Here is a 25,401-nt window from a genome sequence, read left to right on the forward strand (position 1 = left end):
TTTCAGAATATCAATAATCAATCTGTAAATTATACAGAAAAGTACGGATAGATCCAACACAGATTTTTGATTCCCACTGTACAGTTATAAACATTCAAAACATAAAAAAAAATACACCTTATGCACCTATATCTGCCCGAATTTAACATCAATTCCGATCTAACACCTACCCCAAATGTACTTTAAACATACAAATTCTGACATAAGTAAATTTTAATGAAACACAAAATTCATAGCCAGAATCGGTATAATTGATTTAATCTGTTCGGTTCTATCAAAGTAGACCCGACCCATTCGCAGCTCTTCAACAGATTGGACAATGTGTGGTCGTTCGGGTCAACGCTCAAGTCCAGTTCTGGCCGGTTTGTCTACTTCCACGAAGGAATACTTGCAGAGAGAAACCAATTACTTAAGAATCAGTCCTCAGCTAATTAAACTAAACTGCCTTGTGCCTCTTTCCGCGAAGCACTACACCAGCTGCCTACTAACATTCGGCCCTTGAAATCAATATCTCCCCACCCTTCAGTTTCGTTTCTTCCCTCAATGATCGCCGAGCGCCGAGCGGAGCGGCGGCCGCTGCAAGAAGCAGAGAACCGTGAATTGTTTTGTCTTCGATAACATTTAAACGGTTGGAAGAGTTGGTGCTCTCTATTTGTTGATTTTGATTCTTCAATAAGGTATGTTGACCAATCGGATCCATTTTTCTCTCTCAAGACATTCAATTACTGTTTTTACTTGTTTTCTTTTCATCTGATAGGTTTATTTGCTTCTCAAAAATTGTTTGTTTATTATATATATTTGCTACTTTGGTTTCATTTGGGGCTTCAGTTGATTCAAACCAATTATAAGAATTTTCTTTTAGCACCACTACCATATCCATCCATTCGATTGCACAAGAAAAGAAAAATTTTAACAACAAACATATCTCGTGCCAAGCCATTATTCAGAGAGGGCAAATATCGAGTGGGGAAAAGGATCGATTGATTCTTAAAAGTGGTCACCAATTCATCAAAATTCGTCAGGGGGGGCGTTTGGAAGGTAAAAGCTCTCCGGCAAGTACAAAATGTGAAAGGTTATAGGCCTAGGGTTTTATTCTAAAAATACCAAATAGTAAAATCAACATTTTATTTTTATACTTTAAAATGCAATTTTTTAAGATAAATAAATAAAGAAAATTTTACTAAACAGAAGTAAGGTGGAATAGAGAAGAATATACATAGCCCATTCCAAAACATCACCAAGCCCAACCCCAGCAACCCAGAAAAAACCAACATCAACAATCAACTCCCGCAAACCAAAACTAGCTAAGCTAGCCACCCAAATTGGACAGAACCAACCATACACGTACACCCAGTAATTCACATAACCCTCCAAATCATCCATCCAATCATCTATTTTCGTCTACCATACCTATCCTGCTTCTCACGCCTTTTATCCATCCATTTTTTACAAACTAGTAAGCATGTATATGTTTTGCATGTGGCAATTATAAATGATGGTAGTGATAATAATAATATATCAATTTTTTTTATAAATATATATATTTTTTGTTTTTTATTATCAATCAGATGTGAATTGTAAAATCTAAATTTGATTACATAAATACATCATCCAAATATGTCATAATCAAATCGAGTTGTCAAGTTTCAAGTATCATCGAAAGGCCTACTTGCTTGGCTAGATTCTTCTTTTTGTAATGTTTTATCTTTTTGGTGTATTTTTTATTTTTATATAAGAAAATATAAAAAACCCATAGTTGGAATTGAATGAGGTGAAAAGTAGCAGCTCAATTTATAATTTAAACCTTAAAATTAAATAAAGATTAAATTAAAAAATGAGTACTTTAGTCAAAAACTCCACAATCTCATTAATATTTTTAATAGTAATGTAAATATAGAATTATAGATGTGTTCAATTTTTTATATAATTTTTGTATTTCTATGTTAAAAATAATTCTAAAATTGTCACTCTTACTTTTAGTCAGTTTTAAAATATATGTGTTAATATTGTTAAAAATATTGACATAGATCGAATTAGTAGTATTTATTAGTGAAAAATAACTTAACTATAAGATTTAATAAGAGAAAATGCAACTTAATACCTTACGTATAAGACTTAATGAGAGGGGATTATATGAGGTGGACTCTTACAATTAGAGATGGACTAAATAGACAAATGCAAACATTTTAATATCCATTAAATCTGACATTAAAGTTATAATAAAATGACTTTTATACCCTTTTTCAATTAAAGAAATGGAGGGTAATTTTAGTCCAAAGCATTCACACTTTTATATATAACTAAAAAATATCGATATGCGTTGCACGTTGAAATTTTAAATTACAATGACAATTATTATCATCACCTTTATTATTATTATTATTATTTAATTTTGTATTTTATTTCCATCAGAAATAAAAATAATTTTTATTTTAACAATTTTTTATTTAATTTGATGAATATATAACATACGAAAAGTCTCCAAATGTTTTCGATAAAATTGTATACATTTCATTTTTTGTGTTCTATCTTTTTTAAATATTTATTGTTCAATTATGACATCACCATGAGTTTATTTGAAAAGTTTGATCATTAAACCACCATCTAGATAGGAAAATATCCTTACTTTCAAATCGATTATAAATTATATATTTCATCTACATTATATAAATAATGTTTCTTTATCATACTTAATTTTTATTTGATATAATTAATATATAATATTAGATATATATCCAATACTTTTATAATTTTTATATTTTTTATTACTTGTGCCTTTTTTATTTTTTAAAAATTTATTATTTTACTATAACATCATTGGTTAATCTATTTGACCCAAAGCAGTAACCCACCACCTAAACCATTTATTATTGCATTTCCATCATTGATAAAATTATGTATAATACTTATTTTTATTCAATATAATGAATGTATAATATTATAGATGGACCCAAGATATTATTTTTTTGTATAAATATATAACATCAAATATGTGCCCAAATTTTTCTCTAATTTTTTCTTTATTTTTGTGATTTTTTTGTATTTTTATTTTAAAAATTTTCTTATTTGACTATGGCATCATTTAATTTAATTTCAAGGTTTATTTTATATTTTTAATTCCATTTTCATCGTTAATAAAAATATTTCTTACATTTCATACTTAACTTTATTTAGTATAATGAATATATAATATTGGAGGTATGCTCAAATCCTTTTTTTTGTATTTTTATATATTATTTATTTTGATTTTTTATTATTTAATTATGGAATTATTGGTTAACCCATTTAACCCAAGTGGTTAAATTGCTTACCCATCACCAGGAGGGAGGAAAATGATTTTATTTTCAAATTATTTTTCAAAATATTTATTTTTATACTTTTAAAATTAGTGTTGTGGATTTAATTAATAGAATTTAATGATGAGAAAAATATATCTTATATATAGGATTTAATGAGAGAATATGCCTTAGATATGATACTTAATGAGAGAGAATAAGAAAATAATTTTTTTTTCTAATTGGTCTTAAAATTTGTATTCAATTTATATCATTAGTAAAAGTATTTCTTATTTATCATACTTATTTTTGTCTAATATGATGAATATATGATATTAAAGATGTTACCAAATTTTTCTTTAATTTCCATTTTTTTTTGCATTTTATCAAGTTTTAAGTTTTTATTGTTTAATTGTGGCAACAATGCAACATGGGTTGGCCTATTTGACCCAAAATTCTTTATTTTTTTATATTTTTAAAATATTTATGTATGGATTTAAGTAGTGGAATTTAGTAATTAAAAGAAACAAAAATGCCTTAAATGTATGGTTAATAAAGGTGAAGGAGAATTAATACCTTAAATGGAATTTAATGAAAGGGAATTGAATGCAATGAATAATTGTATTCAAATTACATTTTCTACCCTCATAACAGATAGGTGCCCTATTTCAAAAAAGGGATATTTTAGTCTAAAAAAATTCCAAAAATCTTAGACCCTATTCATACTTTTTATAGTAGTATGGATAAGTATCGGTCAAGTGCACATATATACAAGCCGAACTCATACTATGAAGTGTTCTAAAGGCAATACAATTCCTTTGCTCAACTCCATTTGTTTTATGACTAAACCTGTTCACCATGTCGTATACCTCAACCAACACTCAATGGCAACAATGCAATCTCATCTCGGCCATTGACATTGATACTTCAACCACCATTAGTTGGTGACAATTTTGGGCAACTTAATTGGTAATATTTGATAAGACCCGTCTAACTATCTTTTTTGGGAATCTGTTTTTTTCTTTTTTTGGATTTTGAGAGGAAAAAATTGGTCAATGGGTTGGTTCCTATTGACTAAGAAACTCATGTTTCTTTTTCAGATTAAAATGGGGTCTACAGAAATTTTATTTTTCCATCTCTCAGATGTACAATTAACTTTTCCACATGGGAGGAAATTGTCAACACTCTGATGGGACAAAATTGCCCCCTTCTAATAATGATTTCTTATTGTTAAAATGATCATTATCTTGTTTACCCAAAAAAATAAAAGAACATGAATAAATTAATGCATTCCTATAAACTCACCCCATTTGTCCCAACCGATACCAAGAGACTTCTGGCCATTTCGGCACCAAAGCTTCACTTTCTAAGTGAAAACTCTCCATTGTGCTCTCTTGTCCTTAAAGAATGAAAAGACCAGCCACTTTACTATTATGGGAGGTCACATCTAAGCCCCACAAAGGAAACCCTATAAATGGCCCATATATACATCTAAACATGCATTGGAAACATCTCAAAAAATTGTCAGTGGAAAATTATTTTAGTACACGGTTGGTATATGCTGTGGGGCATTTGTGGGGCGCAAATGTGAATTCCTAATATGGATGTCATCAACCACTTTTAATCAACTGATGGGCGCATTGATGTTTCTTGATTTGGAGTCGATGTGCATTGATCCAAAGAAAATTGCCCCATCCCATCCTCCACCACCTCCATAATTTGGTCCCAATACCACCTGAGACCAGCTCATGATATAATGTATAGTTATATTCTATGTGTAATATATGTATTATTTTATATTTAATTTATATTTTTTTAATTCAAATTTTATTTTTTATTTATAAAAAAATTAAAAATTATGATTTGAGTTCAAAAAAGGGTTTTTTTTTTCACAAAAATACTAGAGCAAGCACCTTGGGACACAAATCTCAAAATGTTACTCAAATTGAAAAAAATATCTCCCCGATCAAATATTCTAGCACAAAGTTATGGCCTTTAGAAGTTTACATACACTTTTAGTATGCAAACCCAGGTCACTGGATTGAATGGGTCAACGGTTCAATCGCCCAAATCATATGGTTTTTGACTAGGTCAATACTTTTTGACCAATCATTGGGTTTTAAGAGTATTGGGGAATCATGATTGGGTGATGGTTGAAACAGTTTGACTGGCCGGATCAACAACTGATTAAAAACATTGATACGTGCCCAATTGAGAGTAAGAAATCTGTGTACGTTAATGGCAAACTATTAAACCTCCCTCCTTCACTTCAATGCAAGACGAGGATTCAAAACTCAAAGACAAGACATAGTCATTAACCCATTCTTCATTCTAACTTTTTTTTTTTTTTGTAGATAACAGATAGCCATCTCGTACTGAGGGTATTTTGTGACCCCGTTCTAAACTTCTAAGTTTCGACACTTTGCCCCAGATTTATTAACAGGATTGGTAGTAGAATAAATTACCAAATTGTGTATTTAAAACTCAACAATAGAGAGCAACAAATATCAAAATGATGAAAATAACTATATTTAAAAGAACAAGTTATCCTCAAAGGATTCTCAAGACAAACCTTTTCGAAGAAACTGGAGGGAAACATAAGAGAAAGATTTTAGAAAATATAAGGAAAATTGTCCCATACAATAATATAAAGGTAGTTTAGGGTTTTAGAATTGTTTAATGGAATGTTTCATTGAGTTGGGATCTGCTCCTCAAAGAGTGCATCTCACTCGACCTCACAACTCCATCCCAATGTGTATTAGGGCTGTAAGTTGGGCCAGGTTAGGTCGGGTTGAGGCCAACCCTAAGTTCCAAACCCCCCACCTAACCTTAACCCAACCCAATCCAAAGTCAACTTTGGGTTGGGATGGGCTCGGGTTGGACCCAACCTAACCTTATTCCCATCCCTTAGAATCTCAAATTTTAGTCCTATGTTTTATTAGTGTTTGTTGATGTTTTTGTTGGTTCTTTTAGTACAAAATTTGGAAAAAGTAAGTGTTTGAAATGACTATAATTTATTATGACTTATGATTTATGATAGATGATCTATGAGGGACAAACATTAGAGAAGAGATAAAGAATAAAATATTTAAAAAAACATAAAATATGTTATTATGGTTTTAGACTTTTCATTTGGGATTAAATAAAGTGATTATTTTAAAAGAAAAACATGATAGTATGTAGTGAGGGCTATACAACATCATACTTCTAGACAAATCATGAATGTATGATACATAATATATGCATATAACATATATTTATAGTATATAACATATACTATAGAGTTGGGTTGGCCAAAGGGTCAACCCTAACGCAACCTGAAATAAAGTTGGATTCATGAATTTCAGCCCTAACCCTAACCCGAGCATCAAGCCGACCCAACCCAATCCAACTTCTTCATGTTGGGTTCAGGCCAACCCGGCTTAAGTTGCAGCCTTGCATGTATTGAAAACATTTCCCTATGAATAATAATACAAAGTGGGGGAAATGTTCCCAATGAAGTCAGTATGTGGTGCAGATTCAGTCTCTATTTCATTAGGCTGCATTTGATTTGATAGAATATGCTAGAGAAACAAAAATAAGGTTATGGGAAGTTCTTAAAAAAATTGACAAAAGTCATAAACAACTTTCTTTCAACTTTCCTTTTCACTTTTATTTTCTATCAAATCAAACATAGATTAATTTGTTTATTAATTTTCACCTTTTGATCAGGATTCTGCTTGACTCGGAAGAGTGACGACTCGTTCGCAATAGAAACGTAGAAACGTAGAAAGTGGAATTGAATCATGACGAGGAGGTGAAAGTAGAAACGAAGTCCGAAGGAAACGGACTGAGGTGATATTTATTCGCTGATTGCTGTGCAATGTGGCATTGACTAGATTTGAAGGGTTGACTCAGAAACTTGGTGGAAACAAGGCCTTATCTACCAATAATACCCTAATTATACATTCATCTCCCCCTCCAAACTCTAAAATTCTAATGATGATGATATGATGAGGTTTTATTAGTTACTTGCAGAGAGACAGATACAGAGAGAGAGAACCTGCAGGCTGTGAATAGAGAATAGAAATGGAACATAAACACACAATGGTGGAGGAGGAGGAGGAGGAGGAGGAGAATCACCACAGTTATCTCTATGCCGAATCAGAAGTTGAGATTTTGTACAATTGTAAATGGTACCCTGCGATCATTCTACGGGCAAAGCAATTGACAGAGCAGGACCAGGACGAGGGAGAGAGATGTTGTTACGAAATAGAAATAGATTATCGGCTGTTGATGGACAAAGAGAAATGGTTTCTACACAGGAAAGCCGGGGGATCAAAGAGAAAGTGGATGGATCCTTTGCCTCTTTATCTAATGGATAAGATCAGCTGCAAGAACATATTATATGAATATTGTTCCCACATGATCAGGCCTCGTCCACAGCCTTCCTCCGTAAGGTGGGAAAGGGGGGATGAAGTTGAAGCTTTCTTTGGCACTTTCTGGCTTTGTGGAGAAGTAACCCAACTACTCAACGACTCTAAGTATATTGTCACATTTTATTCACACTTCAGTGAAGAATTCGAAGAATCAGAGTTAAGGATGGTGCAAAATTGGACCGGTCGAGAATGGGAACGTATTCGTGCTAGAGATATCGACTCGAAATGTGTACAGTTTCGGTGTTTTGATCGGCCTAGCTATATTGAATTTGAAGAGGTTATAATTTTTTTATTTAATAAAAATTTTCATTTGTTTTGTTATTGGCTAAACAAATAAACAAAGAAGAAGGGGAAGGAAAACGATGTGTATGCATGTGTATTTTAATTCTTACACATGGTTTTGAATATATTCCCATGCGTCTCTTTCAGAAATTCCGTAGAGCTGGAAGATTTTTACAAGGCTACTATATCGGAGATGATGAAGAAATACATTATTCTGAGACGTCGTCCAGTTCGAATGGTTTAATCCTGACGATGAATACCGCACAAGGTAAAGAAAATTTGAAATTAATGCTACTCTTCTTTTCATCTTTCTTTGGAATGGGAATATATAATTAATGTTTTAATATTCACATATATATAGATGATGATACATGTGAATGTGATTGTGAGGTGAACAGGGTTAGATGTAGTAGACGTAATAATTGTAATATGAGCAACTTAAATTAATATCAATTATTAGGGTGCATGTAAATTTTAATTAATTAATTTAATTTGTTTTGCTCACATATGAAGAAGGGAGTGGTAGCTTGCCAACGGAACTTCTTCCTCAATCACAGATTGAACTCTGCCACTTGTTGTACAACGATGATGATGATGATGATGATGATTATTATTATGATTTTATCGGTTACCATGCCATCATCAAAAAATCAAAGCAGATATACGAACATTATGAAATCGAGTGTGAGTTGTTGATAGACATTAACAAGTGGATGTTGCACTCAAATGTTGGGTCACTGAAGAGATTGGATTATGATCCTCTCCCTCTTTTCTTATCTCACATTAAAGGCCTAAGGATAGAAGTTGATTATTATTGGGAACCTCTGAATGAACAGCACGTGCAAGATTGGAAAGAGGGAGAACGGGTTGAGGCATTCTTTGGCAGTTTCTGGAAAAACGGACAAATAATCGGTGTTCTTAAGGATTCAAGGTATCTTGTCAAATTTAAAAAATTGGGTGTTGATGTATTCGGACAGAGGGACCTACGGCCTCTTGGAAATTCTCAGTATCCACAATATAGAATTTTGAGTGGTGACATATGGGAACAGGTATGCTCGTAGCTATAAAATGATTAATTAGCTAAAACTTACTTTCAAATTATATTATTTTGTTGTTAAAATTAATTTATTTGCTCAACATACATTAGTTAGTTTTATTGTTGACAGAGATATGAATGAATAACAAGGATAACAATAAACAAATTAGTTTCGTCCCTTTTAATTTTTAATTTGGATCCCTTTACTTTATTTTTAAATAGGGACTGTTAACCTCACGAACAGTGTGCATTCACCATTCAATGCTTTTGCTTTGTCATAGCTAGGGACTAGGGAATATAAATTATATACATAACAAAAACAAACACATTTATTTAATTTGTATGTTTAGGCTAGGTTTAATTGACTTATGGTTGTTCATACTCGAAATAACACTGAGCATTGAGCCTTAAACATTCATCACTTAGCTTGATTTTTCATCTATATGATACTATTACTGTGTATGATTATATTTTATTATATGAATAAGATGACCACAAATTAAGAAAATGTGCTGATGATGAGAATGATGGGCCTAGGCCCATCACGATAATTGTGGTCTATCAAGTAATTAAAATACATATAAAATAGGGCTTCCATCCAACTTAAAATTTTAAATGTTCCATTGAGAATATTGATAGGCTTTAATTAGAGCTCACCTTCTATATTTGCTATATTTTATTTTCTGTTGAAAATCACATGCTTAAGTTTTGCTGCTTAGCTTTGCATTTTTCTTCCTTGCTTTACATTGATTTATTAGGTACATTTTGATTTTGTAGTTTTAGATGGAAAGTTCTTAACTTCTTGCTGCAAATTTTTAGTGCGAGATTTTTTTATAAATTAATATGCATATATATATTTTGTTCTTTCAGGAAATTAAAAGAGCAAGAAAACTTCTAGAGAGTTTGTACATAGATGATGAAAGTTCTGTAAAAACATCCACCTCAGATACTGCAACCACAACGATGCAAGGTAAGGGAAACTAATATTACGTTTGTAACTTTGTATTGCAAAAACTCAAATGAAAGCATATCTTTGATGGCAATAACATTATCATTAGGTGTTCTTCTAAATTACTTAAACCTCCCCTAGAGTTTGCATCTATAAAAACCCCTCCATATTTGGAATGCAATTTCCTAAATGCCCTTATTAATCATTAAATTAAATGAACAAAATATTCAAAATTAATTACAAATCCTGTCATAAAATTCATTCAATCTCAATTTATCTTCACAAAGCCCGTGCAATGCATAAGTCCCCATTAGTATATATATATAAAGCAAGGTTGTCCACATCACATGCTCTCTCCTTTCTCTAAACCCCCTTCCTGCATTCTCCTTAATAATTCTCTCTTCCTTCCCATCCCCACCACTCCCAATTTACCAAGTGTTCACCCCTCTCTTCCTATTTCTCTCATTTCCCATTCCAAATACCTAAAAATACTCCTAAGATCTCTTTCTCCCCTTTCCGGCCCCATTCATCTTACCCCACTTCTCATATTCCCATAATCTATCTTCTAAAATATCCCCCTCTTTTATGCAACATTCATTAGTTCACAAAAAATTGGACTTCACTTTCTCATTAAAAAACTTCATCTACCACCTATGTGCAGTTTTCTTTTTTAAAATCTCTTGAATATAGGCATCTCTCTCTCTCTCTCTCTCTCTCTCTCTCTCTATTTTCCTTTAGTACATGTGCAATATGTTAAGTCGCTTTATTATCTTAAATTAAATTATTATATTTTAGCCAAAAATAATTTAAAGAGGATTAAAAAAGGAAAAGCTTAAAGTAATATTATTATTTAATTGGATTTAAAAACCAACATTATTCCCCCATAATTAACTCAAAGTAGCTTAATTATTATGTAACGATTAGCTAACTAAATTATCACAATTTTATTTTATTGCATAATTAAATTATCGAAAACTAGATTTCATTAAACTAAATAAATTAATTAACCAAACCAACCTATTAATTTAGTTAACATTAATTAATTATGAACTTAATTACTTTATTCAATAAATTGATTAAACAATTTCCTAAAGGTGCAACTCTTAGGTCCAAGCCCAGGCCAACCTGAGGTTAACCCCAAATTTATCAACCCATGCCCAACCTGAGCTTAACCCAACACAACTCGAATTGGGCTCAGGCTGAGTTGGGCTAATTAGGCTTGGGCAGATTTGTTGGGTTTAAAAAAATGTGTATATTTTTATGTACCCATCTTTTATTAGTAAAATTCATTAAGAATATGTCTAGATTCTCATTTAAAAATGTTCGTACACATTGAAAAGAAATTTCTACATAAACATAAAAAAACATACGTATGTATTTGTTCAGGCACGCTTGGGTTGGTCAGGCCTAGATTGGGATCAAGCTACCGGAGACCACAACCCAAGCCCATCCAAAGTTTAGATAGGACTCGAGTTTTTTGGCCCAAGCCCAACTCACAGGCCTAAAACTCAGGCCCACCATGAGCAAAAATTAAGGCCCAAGCCCAACCCAAGGACCGAAAATCCTAGCCCAACCAATGCAAAATTTGTAGGCGGGGTTGGTCCAGACTCAGGTTGCACTCATTTAAGTTGCACCCTAGATATAGTGTCCTTTCTCTAGTTTAGACCCGTACTACATATGGGTCCATTAGTTTGATGCCAACATGGCTCCTTATGTTATACAACAGTTGTAAGTGCAAAGTATTTAACAAACTTGTGCTTTGGGTTACTTATTTAATTAGGTAATTTATTTTTGTGGTTAAACAATCCTAATTAACTTAATTAGGTAGCATGATTATTAATTGTTATTACTAATAAAACTATGAAAATTTTAATTTTAATTATTTAAGTAATATTTAATAATTATAAAAATTAATTCAAGTTTATTAATAAAATAATAATAATATTTATTAATTTAAATTAATAGCTCTCGAGTTTTTAAAATGTGTCACAAAAAATACAATTGAAAAACAGTAACAAGGGTTGGGTTGGTATCAGGTTGAACCCTATAGGGTTGGGTAGGTTGGCATGGATTTGACTCAACCCTAACCTGACCCTTTCATCCTTCCACTCAAACCCAACCCAACTCAATATTATGTAGTTTTTCAACCTACCCTGGCAATTTGATACCAACCCAACCCGTTCTGTAGTCTTTCAATTGTATTTTTGTGATACTTTTTGAAATTCGAGAGTCGTTAATTTAAGTTGGAAATTGACTTATGGGTTCCAAGATATTGTTTCTACAAGGTGAAAGAAAAAAAAAGAAAAAACTAAAAATAAATAGTGAAAAAATCATATACTTTAAGGTTAGGAGTTAGAAGCTAAACCAGATTACAAGAATGCCCTTTATATGGGTAGGGGTATCATGACCCGATGGCTAGGGTTAGCCAAACCTGAACCCGATTTGGGTTAAATAATCAAAACTCTAACCTAACTCTACACTTGATTTAAGTTAAAACAAACATGGAAAGAAATCCTAAGCTTTAAGGTTAGGGGTTAAAATCAAACCAACTTATAAGAATACCCTTTATATGTATAGGGATGTTATGGCTCAGTTGGCTAGGCCAGCCAAACTTGCACCCATTTAGATTAAATAATCAAAACTCTAAATACCTCACCCTACACCCTAATAAGCCTGACCCTAACCTGACCATGTGGGAGTGAGTCAAGTCGAATTTACCATGTAACTTGACCATTGACATTCCTATATGAGATCAGCCACTCTTACTAGGGTTTCAATTTGAATTGTGTTCAGAACAACTAAACATAACTCAAAAATATAATACTTGAGTTGGTTTGGATTGACTTGGATCAATTAGAAATGCCACAAGGCTCTTTCTATTTCAATTTTGTGTAGAAAGACCATGCATCGCATGGGTCCTCACTAATATATATACTTAAACAAGTGTATTTTCCTTTTTTTCTTATTTTTAATTTTTTTCATTTCATGCCATTTGTAAAAACAACTAATAGATAGTTCAATTCCCCTCTATTCTCTCCTCGAACAATACCTCTTAAAAAATTCATTATTCTCTTTTAAATTATCTCTAATTCCTATTTATCCTCCCCCTTTACTAGAGCCCCACCCATTTACACTCCTAGTTTATAGAAACTTCTAAATTATCTCCAACTCCTTATATTCTCTCCACTTCCCCACAAAAATAGGGCCCTACTTAGTAAGATTTGGTTTACCAATTGACATGAGGATCAATCCAACTAATTAATACATATAGTTCTATACATTATTTCCATTTTAGGTTAATATTTAACCACTTAATAATAACATAATTTACTAATTGCATAGTTCACCAATTCAAGAAGAATATATTGATAATATGTAAATATGTATATTATAAAATGTTTGGCGGGCTCAGAATGGGTCAGGTAGGGCTCGGGCTATCCGAGGCCTCAATCCAACACAACCTAAGTTTAGGCTAGGCCTAAGTTTTTGGGTCCAAGTCCAAATTTAAATTCAAAAACTTAAGACCAATCTATGCAAACGCTTTGGTTGAGCCAGGTCGAGATTGGGTTGGACCCACCCAAGTTGCACTTCTACCTCCTTTTGCCTCAAACTCTTTTAACAAATCCTACTCATCACATAGGTCCCCATTACTAAAATATTCTATAGGGAGAAGCCCATTTAATTGTTGTTGGGATTCAAATTAGGGTGTGCTACATGGTGCGATCACAAAGGCATATGCAAACCAACTTGATTTGTAGAGATACGACCGATTTGGTTTCTATGAAAGCCTTTTGAGCCTAGAACCATGAGGTTTATATGAGCAAATCAGGGTGAAATTAGGGAGAGACAAATTTTGGAGAGGACCGATGATGTTGGTAGAGGCAAACTACCCTTCCCCTTGGGAGAAGTTTATTTCTATTACCATCATCAAGATCCCATTGAATGTGTGTCACGTTTGTGTGATGGATTGCATCAGATCTTTCGAGGGGCACATGTCATGAAATATAACACCTTACTTCCTCTAGATTGGCACTAGGGGTGCAATCAAGTCGAGTTGTGCCGAACTTTGGCATGTTTCAGCTCGGCTTGACTAAAACATACTAGGTTCGAATTTGAGTTTGAGTTCGACTCGAATTATATTTTTCAGCTCGAGCTCGGTTTGCTTAAATATTCAATGAGCTCAAGTTCATCTCAAAAGATCAAAAACAAATATATATGTATACTGTATATATGATATTTTTATAATATGTATTATAAAATATATTTTTATATTCTATAATATATGCATATGTACGTATGTATGTATGTATGTATGTATGTATGTACATGTTAATTGAGCCAAACTTGCAAGCTTTCGAGCCAAACTTTTCATTGGCCGAGCTCTAGTTCAAATAATTAATCAAGCTTACCCTAAGGTTTGAACTTGATTCAAGCTTGATTAAAATCGAAACTAATCAAATTCAATCCCAAACTATTTGATTAAAACTCGATTCCATTGCAGCCTTATTTGGCACTTCCCATTTCACATTTAATGAACCTTCATTAATGAAAAGCCTGCTCATAACAAGAGCATTTAATCCATCCCGCCAACTTAATGACATAGCTGGCCATGTGCCATGGAAGTGTAACCTCTCCAGTCCCAAAGTCTGCGTTCTGTGAACCCATGGGTGCACTAGACGAGTTCACCCCACCAATCACAAATGCCCACGTTGGCGTGTTTAAAATTTACTCATTTAATGGACGTTTAGTTAAAGAATCTAGTTGAACCATTGCTTTGCTCCTCCCTTTGACAACATTCCTTCTTCTACAAGCCCTCCATGATAGAGCCAAGCAGAATAGCAATAGGGAGGATTGAATTTGAGTTTGTTCCCCTTTTTCCCATATATAACGTATCGCTGATGATTTGAAGAGGTCGAAGGTATATTAATTGGAGGAGCGGGACTAATTGAAGGGAGCCTTTGAGTTTGAGTTCCATTACTACATGGCCTGTCTATCTGGTCACCACAGAGGTGTAGGTTACTTGAGAACGATGAAAAGTTGAACCGAATGAGAGCAGGGGTTATCAGAATCTCGGCGGAGAGTTTATTGTTTGATACATTGAAGAATCTAGGACTGGTTTGATTCAAAGGTGGGAGTTCTCTGGTTAACCGATTATCTTGCAAGTAAAGAGAGTGCAATCACTGGAGCTCAAGAAGGGACGATGGAGTGTTGTCAGAGATTTTGTTCCCCAAGAGGACAACGACCATTAGATGGAGTAGGTCAGAAATGGAGCTGGGGAAGTTGCTGGAGAACTAATTATTGTTCAAGAAGAGTGACTTGAGATTGGTGAGACCAGAGAGGTCGGGGATTTCGCCAGAAATCGATTTCCCTTTGAAGCTCAATACTCAGAGCTGATCGAGACGGTTTAAGCTGGCCTCGTCCAGGGTTCCTGTCAAGTTTAAGAACTCGACAACCATCTTTGTAACCCTTCTTGTCAAGCATTTCCTGATACCTTTCCAGTTGCAGAAGTCGTATCCTTCCCATGGAAGCAAGTTTGAAGGATTAACCACCGATTTTAGAGCTAGAAGCGCTTCTCAGTGACTTGATTCCGCTAGGGTAAGATTAGAAACCAACAAAAGAAAGGAGAAAACCAAAAGGCACTGGTGAGCTTCTTCATTCATAGGGGCACTTCCCGGTGCCGCCAGTGGCCTCGTCATTCATGGGGGCGCTTCTCGGTCTCTCGCCGCTGGTGTCTTCGTCATTCATGGGGGTGCCAGCGAGCTGCTATAATAGAGTTTGAAATGAAGAGCGGATAGGGAGGGGAGTTCAAAATGTATGAAATGAAAATATGGTTTTTGTATTTTTGTGTCCAGTTGAACCAGATTCTTTTAGTTGACGGCCAAACTTCTGCTAACATTATCCATCCCACGCTCAATCGACGTGGGCATTTGTGATTGGTGATGCACTCATACAGTGCACCCAGAACACGGACTCCCAAACCTATATTGGAGTTGCTCCTCAGAGAGCGTACCTTACATAATGTAATGAGAACTTAACATAAATGACAACGTCGGGTATGAAAGATGCTTTTAATACACAACTCTATGAGGTTGGTGTGAGCTGCGCTTTGGAAGAAGCAAAGTCGGATTTCTAGAGCGGTGGTCAATTAGCCTTAACCTCTCCGCTACTTGAACTTCAGAGATCTTCTCATTGCCAATAGTTTGCCAATCACGATTATCACTATGTCAATTGGCCAATCGAAACCTTTCTTTTCTAAGATGTAATGATGTTATACATGGCATGATCTTTGTTGTTGGTCCATGGCCGATCTTGACAAGGGCGTATCGTCATCCCCCTGATGCTGATCATCTAGGAGTTGCTTCTTTCTAAGAGGTAAAATCAGTATACGTGGCATAATCTCCATAATTGGTCCAAAATCTAACTTGACGATTGCAATTGAAAACTAGTGGAGGGGCATTGCTTCATAGGGGCTGGAATGGAACCGTCAACTTGTTGACCGTTGAACCAACCAATAATTCATTGACCTGAGCAGTTGAACCATCGACCTGTTGACCCATAAAATGGTTTTTGACCATTTTTTATTTTTTTAGTTGGGAACCATCCAGCCAACCGGTTTTGTTTTATCCTGATCTCAGTCTCTGGCCAAAAATCGTTGAATCGGCCAATGACCCATTAACCTGGGCAATCAAACCATTGACCCGTTCAATGGTTTTTGGTTGTTTTTTTATCTTTTTAATTTTTGTTATCAGAATAGGCCATTCGTTCGAACCGAACAATCAAACCGTCGAACCAAAAACCGGTGGCCAGAATGATTCTGTTTTCAAGTCGTATGAGTCACACACTCAAATGACATAACATGTATGGTACTGCTTAATGGACCTCACACTCTCAATTTTTTTCCTATAATTTTTGTTGTTAGAACGGGTCATCCGTTTTTTTTTATTTTTTTAATTGGGAACCATACAGGCAACCAATTCTGTTTTACCCTAATCCCATTCCCTGGCCAAAAACCATTGAATCGGTCAATGACCCATTGACCCGAATGGTTGAACCGCCAACCCGTTGACCCGTTCAATGGTTTTTGGCAGTTTTTCTTTAATTTTTGTTGTTAGAACGAGCCATCCGTTCTAACCAAATGGTCGAACCGTCAACCCAAAAACTAGTGGCCAGAACGGTTCCATTTTTGGGTTGTATGAGTCACACGCTCGAATGTCATAACATCTTGTTTTTTAAAACCGACTCGAGGACCGAACCGATCAGGGGTTCGGTTATTGGGTCGAACGGTCCGACCATTCAAAGTGTTCAATATCTATTAACAATATTTATAATAACTATTATATATTTAATTATATATATATATCTAACGATTTATATAATATTTATAATAACAATTATATAATTAATAAGAAATAGGTTGCTATCGTGTGGGCGCGAGTAGATTCCATTTCCTGCACGGATAAAGCACCCCAATCCTATTAATATATATATATATATATATAAAGATGTCAATGAAGTACTAAATGAGTATACGCATTCTGCCTTCTTTTCCCCTTGTTATCTTGCAATTTGAATGGACCTAACCCAAGCCCATCCTGGCGATATTCAATATTTTATTGCTCCTAGGTTCAAAACTTAGGGTCTTCGGTTGGAGCTGAGCTTGAAAATTCTGTCTAAGACAAATCGTAGTGGTGTTTGGCTTCATTGTTGTTTATCTAAAAAATGGCTACCACATAGGTGTTTGTCCAATGGAGTTTAAAATGTTGTCTATAAATGCTTTTCTCAAGTTGTGTAATAGCTATTTGTTGGGGAATGTGTTTTTGATGTTTCAGCACTTTGGTGTTTCCCCATCTAGATAACCCGAGCCCAACCTTTTCTTGGTTTGATTTCATTGTTGTTATATGATAAAGATATGAAACAAATTACATATAATTTTGATAATATATTGAAGGGTTTAAACCTTAAACAACATTAATAGTAAACAATATTCCAATAGTTTAAACGAAATTCAGTTTACAATCTAGAATTAATTACAGATGCTAGGCTAACAAATGCACTTAACCCTAGCCTAGGTCAGGCTAGGATCAAAATAGTAAGGTTAGGTTTGACATTTTAGCTTGGCCTAACTAAAACCCAAGGACCAATACTTGGGTTTCATATTTAGGTTGGGCATGGAATGGTCCTAAGCCTTGCCTAGTCCAACCAAATAGTAGTGCAATTGTCAATAATTTCAAACATTGACTACCATTAGGCCTTGTTCACTTTTTGATAAGTTACTTGCTCTGGTAAATGCATTTACCCATGTTCTTTTATTTTTCAGGTAAATAAGGCAATGACTAGGGGTGAGCATTTGGTTTATTCAGTTAAAAACTGAACTGAATAAACCAAATTTAAAAAAAACGAAATAAAGAAATAAAAACTGAACCAAAACTGAATTACAAGAAAACTGAAATTTTTGGTTTGGTTATTTCAATTAAAAACCAAATTTAATTAATATATATATAATATTATATATTATAACCTATAATATATATTATGAAATTGAATTCCATTATAATACATTATATATAATATATGAATATATAAATATATAGCATATTATACATTAAATGTTATATATTGTATATTATATATTACGTATTATATAATGAATTTCAGTTTATTCGGTTTTTTCAGTTAACCAAATTTCTAACTTTGAAAACCAAAATTCCTAAAAACCAAATTAACCAAACCAAATTACCCAAAAACCAAAAATAATAGAACCGAAAAAACCAAAATCAAAATTTTTGATTTTATCCAAATAATGCTCACCCCTAGCAATGACCATTTTAGCTATAAAACTAAATCTTATCCCATTCAAGTGTTGGCAACATTCCCATAAGTGAAAAAATTATTTATTCACCTAAGAGAAAGATATCACTTACTTGGAAAAATAAAGTTTTCCAGCTTCCAACATAAACCTAAAAAAAAAAAGAAAATAAATTTTTTGGTCAATGGAAACCACTTAAAAAAAGATCATGCATATATATATATATATATATATATATATATATATGTTTGAGGGAGAGAGAGAATTGGACAGAACAAAACCAAATGACCAATATATGAAAAGCTTAAAATGCCTATTTCAGCCAACACAGCCAAAATATTCCACCTAATTTATTGGACGTAACCCACGAATATGTGGTGTTTATCTTCTGGAAATGAATAACCATTTTTTGTTCTCATCTTCCTTTTTCATGTAGTTCTCATCTTGATGTCTTCTAATAGCTCCCCATAGGGAATGAACTTATCTTCACATCACACCAAGTAATAACCATTTTTAGATTAATACCAAAATAAGGAAATAAATAAATAGATAAAACCTTATTGTAAAACTCCAAACTTCTTTACCAACACAAAACCTCTTATAAATTTAGTAATTGCTATTAGTTCACTAGCAAGGCCCTTAACACAATTGTGCCCAATCTCATTTCCAGTAGTATATATATTCTAATCTTTCTACCTTTCTAACTAGGTGAAAACATTAGCTTGATCAATTAATTAACTTCCTATACATTAAAGTTAAAATTTTTTTCTAACATTACTTTCATTTTTCTCAACAGCTGAAATGCCAAACGCTGAAATACATGCTTCATCAATTTCTAAGAATAAAAAGAGAACTCGGGACAGAGAAGATATTAGTTGGAAACACTGCACTGAAGTACAAGATGAATCTACTGGGAAAAGTGTAAGAGTGTGTAACTATTGTGGAAGAAGATACAATGGTGGTGGGATACAAAGGATAAAGGAACACTTGGCACATGAGGGAAAAGATGCACAGAAATGCCCAGAAGTTCCTCCTGGAGTTAAAGACCTGATCAGGCGTGATCTTAAAGCAAATGCTCTGAAGAAGCAACAGCAACAACTTATTGCATCTAAGCATATACAGATTCCCAACAGTTGCGATAATTCTACTAAAAATCGTAAAAAAGTACATATAAAGCCCAAAATTTCTTTATATAGTTGAGAGTTGTCAATGATAATGATATCTTGTCTAAAGTATTTGCAACACGCAGTTGCATAACGTGCAAACCGTAATAAGGATTCACTTGATTTGCAGTCAGAATTGGCATCAATATCGAAATTCACCGGAATTGGAATTGAAGTAGGCCATTCCCATAATTTGTTTGGTTCATACAGGAATGGGATTGAAAACTGAATTCAGCAGGAATGAAATTTCATTTCCTAAGGAGGGGCAGGGAATGACCAGTCTTTCAAATGGGAAAATGTCATTCCAGCAAGAATGAGAATTGGATTCCAATTCCAACCAACCAAACAGTTGGAATTGAAATAAGCCATTCCAATTCCGATTCCAGACCCCTATTCCGATGAATCAAACGGGGCCTTAAACTTCAAGTTAGGAACAAAATTGTATTAACTTTCAAGCTAGTTCAATATCCCGCCCATTGGTCTGGTTTTTGATAATTGCATCATTTAATTTTCCCCTCCCAAACATTAGATATCATTCATCTAATTAATTATGATTTTCTTTTCAGGCCGGAAAGAGCAAAGTGAAACTTCAGTGCATGCCTACCCACAGTGTGTTTGGGAACAGAAATGAATCCCAATTTGGAGGAGACTCATCCCATATGGTACAAGCTTCTCCTTAAATTCCTAGAAGTATTGCTTTCTCTTTATTGTTAATTTTCTTGCAGGGAAAGTATGCAGTGTAGGCTATATTATTAGTACGGAATTAAGGCTCCGTTTGGGAAGAACATAAATACAAATATGCACAATGTAAATACAGGTTTAGAAAAACAAAATATATACAAGGCTTTGCACTGTATATATTTATATTTGCATTCTTTTCAAATTGAGCCTAAATAAATTAAATGACATGATAGGGTAGTAGTTGACCTGAATCTTTTAATGGATAAGTCATTGAGTAGATTGTATTGAAGGGAATTTTTTATTGATTATCATACTCCTAAATATTTTATTATATGACTGTTTGATTCAATGAAAAGCAATAAGCAATTCAGTTCAGCTACTTCAAGTCCAAAATCTTCATTAATAACCATGGGAAGGTGACTATTTATTGGTGATTTCACTTATCATTTAGGTTTGTTAGCTCGGTCTAATTGTTTTATGATTGGTTTATATTTCACCATTTGTATTGATCAAACTTTGCTTTTTAATAACCACTTTCTTTTTTTTCTATTTTTCCTTATAGGCCATGATGATGGATATGGAGATTCCCTCAACAAACACCACCACCTTGGAAGTTGAGACTCATCCTGAACCTGAGCGGAGGTCAACTAATGGAGTAATTAACCTTGTTCTTTCTCTAAAATTACATTTTTATAAATCGTACGTTCAAATGCATTGTTACCATATACGGTCCTAATAAGTGTCAATTTTTAGATTGTTGAAAGGGTAACAAATATTGAGGTTCAACGGCAACAACTACAAGACCTTGAGTCTAAAATACAGGAGTTGCATCAGTCAATAAGACAACTGATTGAATGTAAGTCATCAGAAATGCTCGAGGGGTTGATTGAATGTGAGAGAATAATGCACCAAGAATTCACCTCCCTATCGCTCCAAATTGAGAAATCTTCTACAATTTCTAAAGAAAATTAAGCAGACAACCAAGAGGTGACCAATTTACAGGTACGTAATTGCTCTTGATAGTTATTCACCCAAGACGAATCCAAGCCTAACATTGGGAATCAATATAATACTCGAATAATAAATTTTAGCTACCAAGATGAGCTATATATGCACTAGTAGATGCATGGTAGCATAGTACAAACTAATTTAGGCTTTGGTGGCTCCGGATCTTCTACTATTACGCTTTACCCTCTCTTCTCCATTGCTCATATTTGCTTTCGTCAGCTCCTTTTCTCTGTAGATCAGAAGAAGATGAAGATGGATTTCATTAATGCATGATCTTGATTCTCGATTCATTTACAACTTCTCTAACACACGCATTGAGAGCCTCACCAAAAGATTCCCCCCCTGCATATTGTTGTCTGCCCTTATTTCGGCTCCTTCATCTTCAACACCTACCGTTTGACCTCCATCACCAATACCAGCTTTGACATCTCCACCAGCTTCCACCCTTTTCTTTTTATTAGAGAATATCAATCTATTCATGAACCTGACCTAATAGCTTAAGCTTTTAGGTTGAATGGTTCTTTGACATGGTATTAGAGGCATTTTGACCAAGTGGTCTAGTGTTTGATTTTCATTATCTCCATTATAATTAATTAAGTTTCATCACAAGGTATGAGTGGGCCTGTGCACATTTACACTTCAAGTCCAATGAGCTTTTGTGTGAGGGGGAGTATTAGAGAATATCAACATATTCAAGGACCTCACCTAATAGCTTAATTAAGCTTTTAGGTTGAATGGTTCTTTAAGACTCTTTCACCTTCTGCCCCATTTCCTCCCATGTCAACACCAGCTTCTACCCCTTCTCCAATATCATAAATCTCTCTACTCTGTTGCCTCACTTCCCTCACCACCTCCATCATCTCCTTCTCCCTCGTCCTAACACCCCATCTAGAAGTTTATCACGATGTTCAATGTACACTCAAACCCCGCCATTAGTTAATTGAACAGAGTCACTATGCATTTCAAAATGCACTAATGCATGGGAGATTTTATTTTCATTCAATTTGGTCAAGTAACTCTTTGTTTTCAAATTCTTTGACAACTTCATTGTAACTATGCATTTCTTTTATTTGCAGACAAATGTGATGTTTCCAGAAGCTTTAAATTTTCCTTCTTTCACTGAGTTGGAGAAAAGAGCGATTATATATGCTTTATTTAACCCCAATAAACCGATTAAGTAAGCAAATGCAGATATCGTCATCATTATTATATATTATTATTTGTTGTCACATATATAACATCAAAAACAATCCTTTTATGTAGAGAAAATTTGGTAATTCTGCGGAGGTATCATCTAACTAGGTCTGAGATTCTTAGCATGAAAGATGGCGAGTGGGTTTCTAGTGCTGTAAGTTGTTACCGAGACAAAGGTGTTTTGCATTGTATATATAATATAATCTCCATATGTAACAAGGAATTAGAATGGAAAACTTTGTTTCTCATGCAGGTTGTGAACTGCATCGTGGATGTACTTGTACTTGAACAGTTCACTAATGATGATTTGGTAAAACGCTACTACTTTCCCTCATATTTTGCGGTAAGCTCACAATTAATACATTAAATCACTAAAACAACCTTATCTCCTATCTACTCATTTTCCTAGTTGCAAACGCAGGAAAAGATTCTAAAAGATGAACCCCCGAGTCTTGATGAGTTGAATGCTTTTTATGACCCAAGCCTACTTAGATATGATCTATGGCAATATGACATGGTATATTCTTGGATAACCTACCTAATAAATAAATTATAAATTAATTCAAAATTACAACTAATTACTATACATATTTTTCAAGCAGTTATTCATCCCACTTTGCATCCTGCACCACTGGTTCCTATATGTCATAAATCTAAGGGACAAGAAGATGCAGATTCTTAACAGCTTACCAGAGTTTATAATCCAAATAGAACCCAAGCATCATTTTAGAATGGTTTGTATTGCCATAATTACTACTGTGTTAATTAGTTGTTCTTGTCATCCCATGTTGTTATATGCTAATCAAATGTTGTGTTTATCTAATTTCCAGAAAGAAACTTGTAGCCAAATACTGAGTCACTTGAGCGGAACACCCATGCCAATTACAGAATGGGGTGTAGAATTTACTTACCTTCCAATTCAAAAAAACAAGTAATTTATTTGATAATTGATGTATTCAGTTTTTTTTTTTTCTTTAGCATCATTAGTAAACATAATGGATCAAGCGGAAAAGTCTAAAATGGTGGTTGTTATTGTAGCAGAAGCGATTGTGGTATATTCATGATAAAGTACATGGAGTATTGGGATGGGCAATTAACAAAGTCCTTTTCACAGGTAAATTTCAAATGCCTTCCTTCTTTTCTATACCTTATTTCATGAAATTGTGTATTTCTTTCACCATTATATTTTATTACTTACATATTGTTTAACATAGGATGATATTCCATACTTTCGCCGGAAGATTACAGCTGATTTATTGTTGCACTCAGAAAATAAGATCAAATATTTACAATTTTGAAGAAGCAAAAGGGTTAATTTTCTCAGGTTTTTTATTTTTCTTACCTCAGTATTTGTATCATGAATTTATCTTTTTTTTCGTTTCCATGATATACCAAATGGACTCCACCTAGCCATAGCCAACTATTATATTTTCGAGTCCCACAAATAGGCCACTTTATATTGTCTGTTCTACTCTCTCGGTACATGTGTAAAATTACATTTTCATATATATAAGAGCAATACTAAGCATAAGAGATCAGATATGTACACCTTTGCATAAGCCACCACACCATTTAGGAATGGGGTGAAGCTTCTCTAGGGTAATCCTAAGCGCTCTGCAAACTGTGCAAGAAGAAACGCTAATAAAGGAGGACCGACCTCCAATAGAGTCAAAACTCCACAACGAATTCTCATAAACTGGTGAGCAAAATGACAAGAGGAGTTATTAATCAAATCGAAAACTGATCAAGAGGTGGTTACAAAGCCACAAGCCATGAATTGTAATTTCCAACCACGCCAAAAATTACAAAAGACAACATCATCCGTAACTGCCACCGAACACACCAAAGAACTGCTGACTACAAGATGTCTTCCAAAGAACGCTAGAGAATTGTAACGTCCATCCACAATGTTGGGGAACGGACAGTCCATTCACAACGCCAGAAAACTGCAACTGTCATCTGAAAAGCCAGTGCCATCCAAGGCATTGGAGTACGAAATCAGCCATCTAGTATGTCAGAGAAACATAAAAGCGGAGAGAAAACTATTTTGGAGCACCATCTCGGCCATCTAGGACGTCGGAGCACGAAATTAGCTAGCAAGCACTATCTTCGGCATCTAGGACATCAGAGAATGAACTCAACCATCTAGCATTAGCTCAGTCATCTAGGACATTAGAAAGCCCACAGAAAGAAAGCAAACAAAGAAACACAAAGAAGATGGGAGAAACAGAGAAAGAAGTGGGTGATACTCGAGAGATCTAGAGAAATCTCAAGAGAAACAGAGATCTCAAGAGAGAGAAGGGAAAAAACACAAAAAGAGGGGAAAAGCATAGACGACGGGAAGCATAGATCGCAGGAGAGAGAGGGGGGAGAAAGCACAAGGAGGGAAAAACAAAGAGGGGAAAAAACAACCTTGAGAGATCTCGAGAGTAAAACCTCTGAAATCAGAGAGAGAAGGGGGGTGTGACCCTTGGCGGTCACCCCAAGCAATCTTCTAAATGGCGGAGTTTCCTTTTGGTTGAAGCGATGGGGGCATGCTCTGTCGCTTCTCTCAAGGACTACGCCCTATTGACACTTCTAATGTTAAGT

At 34.2% G+C, this 25,401-nt stretch overlaps 1 protein-coding gene across 3 annotated transcripts; it reads left to right on the forward strand.

Annotated features, from left to right (window-relative positions):
- Positions 1-367: 367 nt before the first annotated feature.
- Positions 368-23,878, forward strand: LOC104611426 (uncharacterized). Of its 3 annotated transcripts, XR_016084660.1 has the most exons (13): positions 370-677; positions 6,987-7,970; positions 8,123-8,243; positions 8,489-9,024; positions 9,882-9,981; positions 19,563-19,930; positions 20,496-20,591; positions 21,173-21,265; positions 21,364-21,612; positions 22,882-22,966; positions 23,066-23,155; positions 23,643-23,743; positions 23,854-23,878. XR_016084660.1 is itself a non-coding variant. In XM_088902215.1 (10 exons), the coding sequence occupies exons 2-9, from the start codon at positions 7,344-7,346 to the stop codon at positions 21,580-21,582; spliced, it is 2,157 nt and encodes a 718-aa protein (XP_088758341.1). In that variant the 5' UTR covers positions 368-677; positions 6,987-7,343; the 3' UTR covers positions 21,583-21,612; positions 22,695-22,797. The 3 variants fall into 3 exon arrangements, 2 of the variants coding, with proteins under 2 accessions (XP_088758341.1, XP_088758340.1); XM_088902215.1 differs by lacking the exons at positions 22,882-22,966; positions 23,066-23,155; positions 23,643-23,743; positions 23,854-23,878 and adding an exon at positions 22,695-22,797 and having other exon boundaries at positions 368-677; positions 8,492-9,024; XM_088902214.1 differs by lacking the exons at positions 22,882-22,966; positions 23,066-23,155; positions 23,643-23,743; positions 23,854-23,878 and adding an exon at positions 22,695-22,797 and having other exon boundaries at positions 375-677.
- The last annotated feature ends 1,523 nt before the right edge of the window (positions 23,879-25,401 follow it).

This window comes from Nelumbo nucifera, chromosome 3, assembly GCF_055504915.1.
Source record: "Nelumbo nucifera cultivar China Antique chromosome 3, China Antique-T2T, whole genome shotgun sequence".
NCBI classification, from domain to species: Eukaryota; Viridiplantae; Streptophyta; class Magnoliopsida; order Proteales; family Nelumbonaceae; genus Nelumbo; species Nelumbo nucifera.